The 15,608-nt window shown below is 53.1% G+C and overlaps 8 protein-coding genes across 8 annotated transcripts; 5 read left to right on the forward strand and 3 right to left on the reverse strand.

Annotated features, from left to right (window-relative positions):
• Positions 1-1,132: 1,132 nt before the first annotated feature.
• Positions 1,133-1,784, reverse strand: BU26DRAFT_607912 (uncharacterized protein; the record flags this gene model as incomplete). Its single annotated transcript, XM_033835802.1, has 2 exons — positions 1,133-1,631; positions 1,683-1,784. 2 exons carry the CDS (start codon positions 1,782-1,784, stop codon positions 1,233-1,235), a joined length of 501 nt encoding a protein of 166 aa, XP_033680725.1. The 3' UTR covers positions 1,133-1,232.
• Positions 1,785-3,203: 1,419 nt separating this feature from the next.
• On the forward strand, positions 3,204-3,995 carry BU26DRAFT_490041 (uncharacterized protein; the record flags this gene model as incomplete). The annotated part of the gene is made up of 4 exons (XM_033826042.1): positions 3,204-3,300; positions 3,350-3,472; positions 3,528-3,758; positions 3,811-3,995. 4 exons carry the CDS (start codon positions 3,204-3,206, stop codon positions 3,993-3,995), a joined length of 636 nt encoding a protein of 211 aa, XP_033680726.1.
• A 1,310-nt stretch (positions 3,996-5,305) lies between these two features.
• Positions 5,306-6,122, forward strand: BU26DRAFT_522110 (uncharacterized protein). Its single transcript, XM_033829700.1, has 3 exons — positions 5,306-5,700; positions 5,818-5,895; positions 5,981-6,122. Exons 1-3 carry the CDS (start codon positions 5,458-5,460, stop codon positions 5,984-5,986), a joined length of 327 nt encoding a protein of 108 aa, XP_033680727.1. The 5' UTR covers positions 5,306-5,457; the 3' UTR covers positions 5,987-6,122.
• Positions 6,123-6,964: 842 nt separating this feature from the next.
• On the reverse strand, positions 6,965-8,348 carry BU26DRAFT_522111 (uncharacterized protein). The gene has a single exon (XM_033829701.1). It carries the CDS (start codon positions 8,199-8,201, stop codon positions 6,972-6,974), a length of 1,230 nt encoding a protein of 409 aa, XP_033680728.1. The 5' UTR covers positions 8,202-8,348; the 3' UTR covers positions 6,965-6,971.
• Positions 8,349-8,509: 161 nt separating this feature from the next.
• Positions 8,510-9,440, forward strand: BU26DRAFT_74421 (uncharacterized protein). Its single transcript, XM_033836298.1, has one exon. It carries the CDS (start codon positions 8,696-8,698, stop codon positions 9,263-9,265), a length of 570 nt encoding a protein of 189 aa, XP_033680729.1. The 5' UTR covers positions 8,510-8,695; the 3' UTR covers positions 9,266-9,440.
• A 175-nt stretch (positions 9,441-9,615) lies between these two features.
• BU26DRAFT_433228 (X-Pro dipeptidyl-peptidase protein) lies at positions 9,616-11,456 on the forward strand (the record flags this gene model as incomplete). Its single annotated transcript, XM_033824019.1, has 2 exons — positions 9,616-9,815; positions 9,869-11,456. The coding sequence occupies 2 exons, from the start codon at positions 9,616-9,618 to the stop codon at positions 11,454-11,456; spliced, it is 1,788 nt and encodes a 595-aa protein (XP_033680730.1).
• Positions 11,457-11,525: 69 nt separating this feature from the next.
• On the reverse strand, positions 11,526-12,593 carry BU26DRAFT_522112 (uncharacterized protein). Its single transcript, XM_033829702.1, has one exon. The coding sequence runs from the start codon at positions 12,438-12,440 to the stop codon at positions 11,562-11,564; it is 879 nt and encodes a 292-aa protein (XP_033680731.1). The 5' UTR covers positions 12,441-12,593; the 3' UTR covers positions 11,526-11,561.
• A 145-nt stretch (positions 12,594-12,738) lies between these two features.
• BU26DRAFT_462721 (uncharacterized protein) lies at positions 12,739-15,597 on the forward strand. Its single transcript, XM_033825101.1, has 3 exons — positions 12,739-12,929; positions 12,991-13,045; positions 13,096-15,597. Exons 1-3 carry the CDS (start codon positions 12,806-12,808, stop codon positions 15,503-15,505), a joined length of 2,589 nt encoding a protein of 862 aa, XP_033680732.1. The 5' UTR covers positions 12,739-12,805; the 3' UTR covers positions 15,506-15,597.
• The last annotated feature ends 11 nt before the right edge of the window (positions 15,598-15,608 follow it).

Genomic DNA, 15,608 nt, shown 5'->3' on the forward strand with positions numbered 1-15,608 from the left:
GGGAGGTAAGACGACTGTTGCTGCGGAACCGGGGTCGAAGTCATACAGTAATGTTTATAATGTTTAGATGTGCGCGCGCAGCTTCGGCCCCGTGCTGGTGGCGCGTATGGGAGAGACACCCCAGGCAGGATTCTGTATATATCAATCAACCACCTCGAGGTCTCTGTACCTTTTCTAGTTTGAGTAAGATGAAGCTACTCACACATATTTGTTCATCGAGTCGAGAGCTAATAGGAGCTCCTCTCCCCAGTGGAATTTGTAATAGCACTGACTGGCTTGATCTAGGTACTCTGAGCCCGTGCCCCTGCTTTACGCCAAGCCAACCTTCCTCTTCTATCACTGGAGCTCGCTCCTCGCATTCTCTGGATCCGTACTCCCGCAGCGCTTCAACGCACTGAAGTCTATTCCACCTCGACGCCGGCTGGATGATTGTCTTCGAATCCTGGGTCTGCGAGGACGCGATGCTACCCCTGAAGTACCGCACCTACCCTCCCCGCAGCCCCCACGGTCCGGAATGCATTTTTGCCTGCGTACTGGGGAGAAGAGAGACTTGTGATTTGGTATTGCTTTGGAAGCGTTGAGAAAACGACGCTGGACCTCGTACGGGAAGACGTGAACTAGAAACCCACGCTAGTTCAGAAGTAGCTAAGTACGTTAGCGTAGATAGGACGTGCTCAGTGTCGATCTCGTCAACCTCATCCCATCCTCTACCGACCCGCACGAAAGACGCCTTACACACTCTTATTGTCAATGACTTCTACCCTTTCCAGTGTGAGTCCGCTTGACCACCGTCCGCAACTACCTCAGTGCGTTTCTTCTCAAATGCCGGCGAAACGAGGATAACGTAACGATGCGTGCCTCCGAGGTGGGTAGCCGGCGGGACACGATCATTTCGGAGACGGCTTACACGCCTTGTGACTGTATCGTGGACGTGAAATGTAGATACTTAGCCGTATCAGTGGTGGAACGGGCACGCAAGCGTTCACGAAGAGCCATGATGGGGCCAAGCGGTTCGTTCTCAAATCATTCTCATTTTATTTCGTCAATTCCCATATGTTACATGTCCGGGGTGCAAGTTTAGATACAGGGGGTTTTCAAAGAAGCATAACAAGAGGAAAGACAGACTGTTCCTCATCCATCCATGTCAAACACGCATCCAATCCGCTACCGGATCAGCTAGAGAGCTGTCAACATCGGATCCAGCATCCATTGAGGAGGAATCGGCTGTGGCCCTAATTGCGGTTGTTCTTCTTGCGTCCCTTGCCCTTGTGGTGGCGAGCGACAAGGACATCGTCAACCTCGGCCTCGGCCTCGCGACGGTTATTCTTCTTCCTTCCCTTGCCCTTGTGATGGGGCTCTGGCTCGGCTTCGGCTTCAGCCTCACGGCGGTTGTTCTTCTTTCTACCCCCCTTGCCCTTATGATGGGGTTCCGGTTCAGCTTCGGCCTCTGGGTCGCGGCGATTGTTCTTTTTCCTGCCCTTGCCTTTGTGGTGGGGCTCACGTGCTTCAATGTCGTACTCCTCTCGGCGGTTGTTCTTCTTGCGTCCCTTCCCCTTGTGGTGGGGTTCTGGCTCAGCCTCACGTACGCGAAGTGCGTTGACGACATGGTTGGCGCGCGTTGGACCGCTCCCCTATGAGGTATTAGCGCGCAGTTATATAACTTGGGCCCTGTCCAATCTTACCGGCATCCGAGCCTCGACAGTGCCTTCCATCGGCTGGTCAACCACCACGTACGCGGCAGTGAAAGCGCCTAGCGCCAAAAGGGCAAGTCCAGCGAACTTCATGATGAAAGAAATGTAACAAGGTAAACTTTACAGCGAAGAGAAGATGGTCCGGCCACCGGAGAACGAATGGAGAGAGTGGGATTGAGAAGGTTGAGAAGGTTTGAGAGCGATGCTGCGACGATGGGCTGATCGGACGCATCCACGATTTATATTCAAGCTCTCCTCTGGCTGGAACCGCCATCTGGCGCATTCCTTCATTGGGTAACGCCTTGCTTCCTGAGACGAATTGGCATTGACTGCGGAAGACGAAGGCGAATTTCTGCCGTGCTTGGAGTCCTGTAATGGGGAAGCTCGTCTCGTGTGGTAATGGGAAACCTATAGTGCCTCGTGCAGGAATGCTGTCAAGACTTCGGCATCCATCACACCAATGTGCTATTGGACAGTCTCGACGACCTCACGGAACAAGCGGCATCTTTCCTCCTCGCCGGCGGATGCGGAGAGCGGAGCAGCAAACAGAAGCAGCCTTTGGGTTCCGGCCTTGTCAACAGCGTTGTGGAAGTGCCTAGGATTATGGAATCTGTGGGGGAGGCTCAAAACGGGCTGAAACAAGGCTTGACCGTCGATGCTATCGTTGTCATTGGTCGCAGAAGATCAGACTGAAATGCCGCTGTGCCAGAGCGCCGGGATACGAGGCTTAAAAATTGGCAGCTTCTCGCGCTCAAAGAAAGTTGTCGCGGAAGGACGTGCCACCAGAGTATCATGTTCTGTGTCTGACCCCGGGGCAGAACCCCTGTCTGTTAGATCGCCAAGATAAAACAGTGGTGAAGGGCCGAGGGAATCAAGATACCGCTTAGCACATACCTCCAAACTGAAACGGGATCGTTAACCAACGAACTCCGTTAGCGCCCGCGCCTGCATCTTCGCAAAGCATGCTTGACTGGTTGACGTTGCCGTCAAGGGGGCATCTGGGTATTCTTGCCTTGCAAGGGCATACCCGCAAAACATGATGCTCCTTCATTCTCTCTGAAAAGGCCCCAACCGCAACCTGACACCCGCGGAATAATGCGATCAGCCTCGTGATAGACCTTTACCTCTACGCGAGCGGCATTATTGACCGAGCCAACTGGCCGAAGCGCTCTAGTCCTTACCCAAAGGCATCCACTTGTGGATACCTGGTTGTTCTCTTTGCTCTCCAGCTTTCAGCGCCGGGCGCACTGCTTTCTTCCCTTCCTCTTCATCGCCGGTCGACTCAATAAGCTCTATTTCCCTCACATACGACTTTCTTTCTTTAATAACTACGCCTGGCGCTAAATACCTACCAACAGAATGGAGAAGCCCACAGAACCACAGGACTATCATGACGACTTCAGCTCGCAAGGCGACAACGAGAAATCGGCCTTCCTGAACAGCCACTACGTCAAAGAAACTGCCAGGAGAAGAGGGATGATGTATCTGACGTTCTTCAACCTCTTTCTTTTCATGTTGTCAGCCCTCACATTGATCTGCGCCGTCTATTCGCAACATTCAAAATCGACATACTCTGCCGCGGCGTTGATGGATGAGTTTGGGATCTTCTGTGAGTGCGACCCGCCGTAATGGGTATAGGGTGCGCTAACGTACCATAGCGCCCGCGATGCACGTAGTAGAGTACGAGCAAGTGCAGTTCAAGCTTCCGAATCCTCTCAACTCCTCCAAGTACGTTGGCATCACAGACGATGTCGAGAATGCGTGGATGGATATTGCATACCGTAGGTCTCCATACAAATCCCGCTCACTTCAGTGTCTTGCTCACCAACCTATCAGTACCCGACCAAATGGTCTCCATGGAAGACTTTCCCAAGCTACAAAAGCCCGAAGACTCCCTCAAAGTCACCGATCCCAAGACCGGCGAGACTGGCTATCGAGTTGGTCTAGAAGTATTCCACCAGTTGCACTGTCTGAATCTCCTGCGCATGTCCACATATCCTGAATATTATACCAAGCTGTGGTGGTCGGATACGAACGACAAGCCTGAGTACGTGCGAGCGCATCTTGGTATGTCCTTACGCCCAATGTAAATGCGCATGGTGTGCTAACCGTCTATTAGATCACTGCATCGAGATCCTGCGCATGAACCTCATGTGCCTGTCCGATGTTAACGTCTTCACCTTTCACGACGTGCCTGGCAAGAAGGGAGCATGGCCGGACTACGAGTCGCACCACGTGTGCCGCAACTTCGATAAGATCAAACAGTGGGCGAACGACAACGCGATGCCGTATGAGGATGTGTAAACCCCAAGGACCTCTTGTCCAACAACCCCTTGTTTCGTTGCATTATAAGTCTACATATTCCGGGCATGCACTCTGAGCGCTCTTGGGTTCTGTTTCAAAAATACGGCGTTTAGAAAATACCCTTGCATCCTCCTGAGAATAATCCAAATTCATGTTTCTTCCTCGTACATTCCAAGACCTTATTTCAAAAACTGTCACTTGGACACTCTCGCATTCAGAAAGATGTCATCCTCCGTTTGTCATTCATCGCGCTCGCTTCCCCAGGTTGTCGAACGTTTCCTGCCTCGTTTTGCAACTGTTTGTTTCAACAGAACTTGGCATCTCGGAGATCATCTTATCCGCCTAGGCACGCAATACCTCCACGTTTCTTAGGCAGGCGGGCGATCCGAAGGACTGGGAATCAGCCTCTGTGCGAGAAATGCCCAGCGACGTTGTCGAATCGGCTTGTTTTGGACCCGAGATCGTTTACGGAATGAGGCTATGACGAGGATAGGCGGTGCCTGACATGTTATGTTTCGATCGCTCCCGCGTTCAGCATGTTCTGAAAGCCACTCGTTAACCCTTCGGCTAGCGGCACCTGCTTGGTTAAGCTCACACGGAACATCATGATCTCTAAGCAACCCGACGGGGAGACCGTCCTATGGACGAAGTCAAATTGCGCGCTATGAGTCGTCTGTGCTGCGGAGGGATAAAATGCGGGCTTTCAGATCCCGGGCATGTGTCTTGTCCTTTGCTATGAGGTAAAAGGCCCCGATCGTCGTCACCTAGCCACTAAGAGCGACGTTCAAAACAGCGCAATCGCATATCACCGTCGTGATGTTCTATGCGGACTTACGGAGCGGCAATAAGCACCACATATCGTGTTACCACGAGGCGTCGCAAGCCTAGAGATGCCGTGCCCGGATTGCAACCATTGCACCCCGTCATATACCATTCTGGACACTCTACCTCCGTCTCAAACATATACCCTTCCGTTTCCCACTCGCGTTAGGAGTCTCTCGCTAGATCACCAACCAACCAATCACGACATCTCCTAGGGCCATCCATTACCGCTTCGGTATACACCGCTTTACCCGGCTATTTAGCACTGGTGGGAAACCTCGCCTCTCTAAATGGAAATCTATATAGCGATATTGGGCCGCGCAGCTGAACTACGCACACCTCGAATTTTCGCTCATTCCAGATTTTCGCGGTCCTTGGGCTAATGCCAGTAAACTGTGGGGAGATGCGGAGTGCCCAGGAAAGAGGCTGAATGGAGTGCGCATCTGGCCACCATGGAGAAGGGGGTTATACATACCTCTTCTGGCCCACAGGAATCTCGTTTTCTTGGCTCCCTTTCTGCGTCTTGCGATAAATTTTGGCACATCAATTAAAGGCCTATTGATCCTTAAGATCTTCCTTCTCTGAAGCGTCACTGACGAGCTTTCCGCTCAGCGAAAACAAGAGGAACCCCATAGACGCTATGCCCGCCATGCGCGTCGCACTCCTCATCGCCGCCATCGCGGCTGCCGCCACCGCCTCGCCGTTCCCATGGGCCGACGCAGCAGCAGCCACCAGCGTCGCGAGCATGCCCGTCCCCAGCAACGGAACGAGCCCCACTCGAACGGGTCACCACAACCCGCACAAGGAGCCAACGCCGACGTTCAAGACCGGCTGCAACTGCCAAAAGCCCATCATGCCGATTGATATGCTGACAGAGGACGAGGTGAGTAGCGGAAATGGAGGGCAGTGAACGGAGCACCGGAGAAGGATGATGGCAGGCATATAAATGCGTGGGGCGTGGGAGAGAGTGAACAGGACGATAACTGACGGAAGGATGCAGAAATGCCAATTCGAGTTCTATATCAACATGTCGTGCTACATGAAGGCACAAGGGGGATGCCCGTCGCCGACGCTCTCGGTAAGCCTTATTACTCCGGCGGATCACTCATTATGAAGGAGTGGAGCGGGCCATAGTCTATGGAGAGTGTTGCTGACAACCGCAGTGTTAAACACACTCTGTTCGATTGTAGTGGTATAAGAGGAGATGGATGGATACGGATGTGAGATGGAAATGGGAGAGAAGGAGAAAGAGTGGGCCTACATGTCGAAGATTTCTTTCGCCGTACATATTTGGGTATTTGTCTGGTACGTCGCCGATGAATAGGACATACGGTTTCCGCCTATCCTTAACGGTTATTCTAAAAGCTGATGGCACAAACATATTGATGGTTGGTAAAGAGAAGAATGTTGGTCGTCCTGCCGCGCGAAGTGATAGCGGTCATTCGAGCGTTTCTCGAGGGCCGCAATTGAACGGGACTTGCGAAGCGGGGTGATCGTGCTGACAGCCGAAGATATGGTTTGACCAATTAAGAGTATAGAAAGAATAGCCAGCGCGAGTGAAGCCATCTTCAAAGGGAGAAAAGTACACGTTTGCGCCCGGTAAGAGTAAGTTGGAAGCGCTTCTGATGACCACTGGAACAAGCCTCGGATCCCAATGCTTTCAGAATAGATTGACGGTAGCACAAAAAAAAAAGCGCGAACAGGCGGGCAAGTATACACCACGCTGGCACAAACTTTGCGAAGCAAAGTTGCCATTCTCTAGAATCTCAGTGCGCTTTCATCACAGCTGGCTCCAATAACAATTCGTAATGGCAGGCCGTAAATTCCGTCCATCATTGCCAGCGAACACGATTGCGATTGACTTCAGTTATTAACACACATCCCGGGCGCTAGATAAAGGTACACTGCGCAGGCTAGTCGAACACCGAACGCAAATATGGAACGTATCACCACTAGCCATCAACTTCACGACTATTTCTACCCCTCACCCGCCATGCCAGCACAGCCAAAGTCACTGAAGTCGCTAAGGGCCAACGTAGCATACTCTTCTTAGCGTATAGTACATGCGGTCCGCATGGTGCCGGGCCCTGTGCTAGAAAAGCAAGGTGTGGAGGGACCGAATGGTGAGAGCTACAACGATGCGAGACTAACTATTCACATCCTAGGAGCGGGCTTAATGGTGCCCACACACTCTCCAAAGCCCACACCTGCACTCGCATCCCCAGCTACAGCCGTGAATCGAACAATGTCACCATCCTCCAAATATCTCAGCGCAGACCCGTCGCTCAGTGTAGCCGGCTGTTTTCCGTTCATCGTAAGTTCCATCAAGCAAGCAAGCTGCGACTTCTCGGAACCAGACACTGTTCCAGACGCCAGAAGATCTCCTGTATTCAGTGGGCACCCGCCAATAGAATTATGAGCCAGCATTTGCCTAAACGTCCAGTACATGTGACTGAAGCCGACTCTGCACACTTCGGTTGAGACACCGCTACGGACAATCTCCCCTCGAAAGGTGATGTCGTACGTGATGCTCTTCGGATCTTCCAAGAAGTCAACGACGGGCTGCGTGTGCGGTGCTGCGGAGACTTCAAAGGGCCTCAAGGCGTCCAACGTAACGACCCAGGGAGAGACGGTGGTTGCAAAATTTTTGCCATTCAACGGGCCTAGCGGATCTCTCATTTCGCACCCTTGTATATCACGCGCACTCCAGTCGTTGACAAGCACGATACCGAAAATGTGCTCGTCCATGTCTTTTGCGTAGACGCCTGTACCGGCTGCTACTGGACGGCCCACAATAGCGCCTAGTTCGAATTCGTAGTCTAGGCTGCGAGACGGGCCGAATATGACCTTCTTCTCTTTCGCAGCAGGATCCTCAAGGTATTGGCCGAGGGGACGCGAAACGGGAGTGTCGGAGATGTATATGGAAGAACATCGGCCGGCGTATCCCATGGGAAAGTTGTTCCAGCAAGCTGGCAGGGAGCGAACCCCGAAGAGTGCCTCGGGAGCGTTTTGCACGTGGTATGCAGAGACGGAGAAGTCTGTGAAGTCGCCGATTACAACTGGGAGATGCATTCTTACATCCTTGATGTGCTCTGCGCTTTCATGATGCAGTTTGCTTCTGTACGTAGCTTGGATTGCGGACCGGACCTGAGCGTGGATGCCCTTAGATAGTGCAGCAAAAGCGTTGAGCGAGGAGCCCTGTAAAATGGAAGGTAATGCCGTCATGTCAATGTTGGCGAAGGGCTTTTTATTGACGAGTTCGGCCAGGAATATGACATTGTCGCCTATTCGGGTGACTGCCTGTGGTATTGGTCGCTTGATTGAGCTCGCGATCCCGTAGGGTATGTTGTTGATGCTGAAATGGGCAGCGTGGGTATCCGACATGGTATGACTTAGCCGTGCAATGTTTTGACTCTATCGCTCGGAGCAGAGTGGGAAGTGAGCAGCACGCGCTCTGGCTCATGAATCCAAAGTCGAAGTCTGTAAGCGCTCGAGCGCTGATTTGCGACATCCTTGTCCGCTATGTGCATGTTGTTCTGTGTGGTGCGAGACGGGACGTCGGAAGCTCTTCTCCACCTCGGGCGGGCAGGCATGATTCACGTGCTACGCTAGTCCGTATTCGCTGTAGCCTGAGGACACAGGGGGTCCGTCGCTTTCCTTCTCACAAGCCGCGTTCCTTCTCCGCTGCGCACCCATCACGGATATGGCGTCCATCCACTGCCGCCCGAATCCCGGCCGAGCGTCGCAAAGACGTGCTCCATTGACCCAACTTCCCTCCACATCGGTACCTTCACACGCCAGCATACCCACAATGTCCTACACGAATTTTCTCGCCACCCAACTATCTCTAACTCACACCAAAACAACTCACACCCACAATGACCTCTGGCAACAAACCACCACCTCAGGAAAGTCCTCTTCCAAGCATCAACCGCTTCATTACAGCCCACGACCATGAGACCAGAAAAGCTGTCTTCTCAACTGCACTTCCCGAAAAGAATCCAACCCAAGTAGTTCCAGGCGCCGTGTTTCGCCAGGGCTATGTCACGAAAGCCTTCCCTGTAGAGCTCAACAACGATGCCGACCTCAATATCTACAAAAGCTTCCTCGAATCCCCACCTGGTATAGTCGCCTCGGGAGGGACGGTATTGCGCGTTGTGGACATGCACCCGAACTTCACCTCACCCATGCACAGGACCGTGTCGCTGGACTACGGAATCGTCATTGAGGGAGAAGTCGATCTGGTGCTTGATTCGGGAGAGACGAAGACGCTAAAGCGAGGGGATATCGCAGTGCAGAGAGGCACTATGCACGCGTGGCGGAACAATCACAAGACTGAGTGGGCCCGCGTAGTTTTCATCCTGCAGCCCTCGCGGCCTGTTGTGGCTGGCAGCGAGGAGCTGGGAGAGGACTATGGGGATATGGAAGGAGTGAAGCTGTCCGACTAGATCATCCTCTAATACAGAGGCGTTGAGAACTTCTGGCGAAATGTTAAGATGCTCAATCTCGTATCAGATCCGCAGGAAAGATCCAAATCTGGTGCATACTTGCTTCATCCGATGCCACAATGTACCGAAACCGACGCTCGGCAGCGTCTAGCCGAGTTGGGGAAGCCTCGGCCGTGACGAACTTGGGGCGCTCTTCTCCACATCCCGAGACTGCCTCAGCCCGGGCAACTCTCACACGCTAGACCAACAACAGCCATCCAACTCGATCCGCCTAGACCAAGACTCACTATTTCTTTCCTGGTGTTTTGGCTCTGTAGGATCCTGTATCACTACCTACACACATCCTCAAGATGCCGCTGCAGATCAAAGATGCCCACAAGATCGACGATTCATCGTTCTCTTACGTCTTTGAGGAGAATGCCGTGATTTCGCTGAAAACAGGCCCGGGAGGAGTTATTCGGTGTAATGTGTATCGACCGAAGGCCAACGGCGAGAAGTTTCCGGTTCTGGTCACATATGGGCCATATGGAAAGGATATTCACTACAACGCGTAAGTGCCCATTCGTTTCTGTACCTTCGCACAACTCTGATGATGCTTTGCAGCTTCCACGAAAAGTCCTTCGCCGAAGTCAATCCTGAGCATCACTCTGACCATTCAGCTTGGGAAACACCAGACCCCGGTTTCTGGACAAAGCATGGTTACGCTATTGTTCGAGCGGACGAGCGCGGGCTTGGTCAATCACCCGGTTTCCTGGACACAATGTCGCGCGGGACCAGTGAGGCATTTTGCGACGTCGTCGAATGGGCCGCTGAGCAACCTTGGTCGTCTGGCAAGGTCGGGCTTCTTGGCATAAGCTACTACGCTGGATCGCAATGGCGAGTGGCAGCTCGACAGCCAAAGGGTCTCGCAGCAATTATCCCGTGGGAGGGCATGAGCGACTACTACCGTGACCGCTGTCGGCACGGGGGCATATTCTCGAACAAGTTCATCAACTTTTGGTGGAACCGCCAAGTTGTGTCGAACCAGTATGGGCTACCAGGTCGCGCAGCAAGAAACTGGGGCCCGGACACTGTTGACGGCGAGTTATCGGACGAAGAGCGCGAGCATAATCGACAGGATCAAAATATCGACAATCTGAAGAACAAGTTCAGGGATGACGAGTATTACGCGAGCAAGGAGTACGATATGAACGACATTCAGGTACCATTGCTATCCGTCGGTAACTGGGGTGGCATCCTCCTGCACCTGCGCGGAAACGTCGAAGGGTACACGCAAGCAGGATCAGAGTTCAAGTATCTCAGGATGATTACTGGAAGGCATGACCTCCCATTCTATTACAAGGAAGAAGTGGAGATCCAGAGGAGCTTCTTAGATGCGTTTCTCAAAGGTGACGACCGCGTTGGATGGAGCGTAAAAGGCCGCGTCCCTCCTATCGACCTTGTCATCCGCAAAGGCGACGTCGGCTATAACGATGCCGAGAAGGAGAAGACATACAAGCGAAGAAGCGAATCCGAGTGGCCCATTGCGCGCACCAGATACACCAAGTTCTACCTCACGCCATTGCAATCCCTCTCACGAATTCAGCCCGCCATTGCAGTGCCACAAAAGCTGTCTTACAAGGCTTTGGGAACCTTGGAGACCCAGCAAGTGTTGCAGTTTACCACCCCACCTTTCGAAGAAGAGACGGAGATTACGGGCCATATCGTCGCTCATCTCAACGTATCCATGTCACCGCACGCCGCCGGCCCAACACCCTCCGACATCGACCTCTTCCTCACCTTGCGCTACATATCTCCAACCGGCAACGAAGTGTTCTACACCGGCACGGCAGGTGACCCCGTGCCCCTTACAAAAGGCTGGCTGCGCGTGAGCCTCCGCAAAATGAACTCCTCACACCCGCGCCACCGCGAGTGGCTCCCTCACCGTGACTACTTCAGCACAGATGTACAGCCTGTCATCCCCGGCGAAGTATATCCGGTAGATGTCGAGGTGTGGCCGACGAATGTGGTCGTGGAGGAGGGGGGTAAGATAGCGTTTGAGATTAGCAGTGGGGATACGCAGGGAAGTGGCATGTTCTTGCATGAGCACCCTGAGGATCGGAGCGAGAAGAAATTTTCGGGCATGAATCATGTCAGCTTTTCGGAGAAACATGTCAATTGGGTCATGCTACCCATTATTCCGCCAAAATAGGCCATCTCGGTGGACACCAATAGAGACTGATTTACTGCATTCCTTTGGAAGGTGTTCGTTCATTGAGATCTCCGTGCAAAAGAATACATTGATACTTGAGTGCTTTCAGGCCTTCTGTGACACCCATCTCCCGACTGTGAATTGGCTGTTACACATATTCACCAGCTCCCAATCTTCCGCTCCCAGCACACATTCGTCATCCTCACCACCCTCACTTCCGTCAACAACACCAGAGACGAAGCAAGCCGCCATGAAGTGATCATCAGTCCCGTGCGCATCCCGGTACTGTGGATGTTTCATCAACCGCGTAACCCCATTAACTAGAGCGCCCTTCGCCCTACCAGCGCGACAGTTCCTCGTGAATACATCTTCCACGCTCTGCCTGAACTCCAACATAGCCGCCTCAGGTGGAACAGGTTGGGCGAAGTTATCCGTGTAGCGCAACATCTGGCCCCAGTGATTCCGATAGAGGTTGTGCACCGCACCGCCCGTCCCGATAATTAGATATCCATCCGAACGGAGGCTTGCCACAGCACTGCCAACACGCGCGTGGAAATGAGGGTCAAACCGCCCATTCATGGAGATGATGGTCGTAGGCGGACATCCTGCGGGGAACATGCGGATCAGGATGAGGTACGTATCGTGGATCCAATCGAAGGTATCGTTCGGTCTCGCATCCATTCCCGCCTCTCTCAGCATCGAGACCACGCGCTTGCCGGTCGCCAGATCGGGCTTGAGCTTGTAGTCGACGTACTTGGAGGGGTGGACGTAGGCGACTGGGCTCTTCTGTGGATCCGGTTTCATGGCAACGTCGACGCGGTTGGTGCCCCGGGCGTCCCAGTGTGCGCTCATCATGATGACCCCTTTGATACCGTGAGCAAGGGCTTCATCGCCGCATTTCTTCCAGTAGTCTGCTGAGCGCGATTCTTCGCCTAGCATCATAGTGGAGCCGTGGGAGAAGAAGTGGACCGGGGGTAGGGGCATCTTGTTGGCGATGTCTTGCTGGATCGTGATAAGGAGTTGAAGAGAATACAAGCTCGCTCAGCGTCGGATGCGTAAATGTGAATGCTTGAATCACGTGACGCTAAGGTTGGAAAGTCTGGTTTGCTGCCGAAGTGCGTTGAATATGGAAGTATGTTTTGAGAGCTGCGTGATCCGGATTCGAAGCACGGCAGCACGGCTATCGCGATCGGCATCGGGATGTGGGGGACCTCGGCAAGTCTCTGGCCCGACATATGCAGCGTTTTCACCTCCTCATCGCCCCCATAACCCAACCGTTTCCCCAGATTTTCTCCACATTCTGGCCCGGTCAGATATCTCCAGACCTCGTCTCCCGAACGTGTACCTGCATGATGGAGGCGCCGCACCCGCAGGCTAGTCCTGATTCGCTAGAGAAAGAGCGTCTCTTCCAGTGCAGCACGTGCAAGCGCTCATTCACGCGTGTGGACCACCTCACGCGCCACGTACGCTCTCGTAAGCCTCCCCCCGACCGCAGGTATTTGCTAGCCGAGATCACATGACTTACGTTCAGCAGACACCAAGCACAAGCCTTGCATCTGCCCTGTATGCTCCAAAGGCTTCGCAAGAATGTAGGAGTCTTCGACTGCGCTTGGTTCTCCACACTGAAACCCATTTCCAGAGACCTGCTGAAGAGGCATACCGCAAACCATTCTTCCGATCACGCAAAGGCACGCACAAGGAAAGCGACTATTCGCCAGAGCCGCGTAGTACAGGCTTGCGAATCCTGCGCCCAGAATCATCTTCGATGCGAAGATGACAAGCCATGCACCAGATGTAGGAAGAAGGGCATCATCTGTCGCGTCCCTGCTTCGGGTGAGAGTGAGTGCGATACCATGGACGCCGCTCATGATCTCTTCGCTCTATCGAACGAATCTGAACATCCACCGCAAACGACGACCTTACCCGAGACGACCTACCTGCATACGCCCCCAAGCCTAATTGCTCACGAGGGAACCCCATTCCCCCCAGAGCCTCCGAGCGCGGATGAAAGTGTCGACACCCAAAGGCAGCCCGAAATGCCGGGAGAGTCAGATCTGCACGCCTCATATATGGGAGATAGCGCCATATCCTTTAGCGACGAATCTCCGGTAGACTCACATGTTCCGGAATACATCCGCCATATGCCACCTCTGGAATCCTGCTTTTCCGGTTATGCTACTCCACATAGAAACATGGACTTCGACTTCAACTGGGGTATCGACCTTAGCGGCCTTGATTTTGGGTTTTTGGACCAGCACACTGCACCAGAAGTGTTCCCGGAGGACTTCCTCTCGACGGACACGCAAAACACTGAGCAACAGTCTTGCTTTGACGCGCCTCAAGATGAAGTCACCATACGGGCTGAAGCCTTCAAGCGCAGTGTTTGGCGTTATATGCCTCCGAGAGACACCAATCCCGGGATTGCCGAGGAGCCCAATTTGGCTCTTCCCGATGAGGAGAAAGATGGCCAGACGCAATCACATATGGTATCACGCAGAGCCACGAAAGATCGTCTCTCCTATGTTGCACGGGACAAGCTCCTTGCGCTTGTCCTAAGTACTTCCAGTCCAGCAAACGCGAAACAGATCTCAGCTGGCTTTCCCTCCCTTCAACTACTCGACTGCCTTATCCAGATCTTTCTTACAGCTCCTTCGATCGATGCGGCATCTTGGTTACATATCCCTACCTATTCGTCTTCAGTCCTCAAACCCGAACTTCTAGCTAATATTGTAGCTGCGGGCGCATCATGTACATCGGATAAGTCTCTTCAGAAGCTCGGGTTCGCTTTACAGGAAGCTTCCAGAGTTGGAATAGGAAGAGCTTTCGACCAAGACAATTCTGCCATCCGGGATATTCAGTATCTTCAGATTCAATTATTGCAGGTCGAAACTGGCATGTGGAGCGGCATCAGTCGCAAGATGGAAATCGCAGAAAGTTTCCTCCAACCACCTGTCACCATGCTTCGTCGTGGAGGCCGATTTCGACATTCCATCTGGAAGGAGATAGTCCCTACACCGGATGACAGCGGATCGGCCCTGCAGGGAAAATGGAAGGAATGGGTGCATCAAGAGTCATGGCTCCGGCTGGTCTACCGTTATTTCGAGTTCGATAGGCAGTCATCTATGGCACTGTTGAAGCCGCCGCTCATCTCGTACTCTGAAATGCAGTTGCCTCTCCCTCATCCCGACAGCTTGTGGTACGCGAACTCAGCCGAGGCGTGGCGGTCAGCATATTTTTCGAGCGCCGTTCCTATGGCAAAACGACCCTCGCCGTCGGACTGTCTACTGGACTTGAAGTGGCTTACCTACAACAACACGGCAAACTTAGTGTATCTCTACATGGTATGGGGTATGATTTGGGAATACAGACAGATGGCGACTCTGATGGCCAGGCTGGAGTCCGACCACGGCCTGATACTCTCCTCCCGGTATCAGGAGATCTCCAAGTATTTTGACGACTTCCGTGTCAACAACTCGTCCTCGAACATCGATCTGGAAATCATTCTTCAAGTCATGCTCATGCACCTTAATGCGCCCTTGGACGACATGCAGACCTTTGCTGGCATCGCCGGACCAGAAGAAGCAAGGCACACCTATCCCACGTTTCGAGATTGGGTGAAAACGCCATCGGCACGGCAAGCTTTATGGCACGCTGGACGGATACTGAAGCTTGCACAAGGTCTACCTATGGGCACCCTCCGCAATTTTCATGCTATGGCGGTGTATCATGCGGGACTGATCTTGTGGGGCTATGGACTTCTTGATCGCTCCTCTACCACCAATCCACCCAACCATGACCTTCCATGTGTCGCGCTCAATGGAGAGGAGAGCCTCGATGTTCGGAGGTTCATCAAGCTAAACCACGGCCAGCCTGTTTTGCAAAGCTGGGACCCTCAGCATCCGCCTGTACTTATCCATACCGCTTCTCAGGTTATCGACTTTGCGAGGCACCTATTGCTTCGAAACCACGATGCCACCGACGGGTCCTATCCACCTCTGGTGGACAGCCTGGTGCAGTTGATGGATGGTTTGCGGTCGGCGACAAAGTAAAGTTATCGTTACGGACGCGCATCTCTGTGGAACGAAATGATATATCATACAACTGGTTCATCATGATCCCCTTAGTTTGCTGCCAATATGCCGGGATGTGGAG

Source organism: Trematosphaeria pertusa, assembly GCF_010094035.1.
Source record: "Trematosphaeria pertusa strain CBS 122368 unplaced genomic scaffold BU26scaffold_12, whole genome shotgun sequence".
NCBI classification, from domain to species: domain Eukaryota; kingdom Fungi; phylum Ascomycota; class Dothideomycetes; order Pleosporales; family Trematosphaeriaceae; genus Trematosphaeria; species Trematosphaeria pertusa.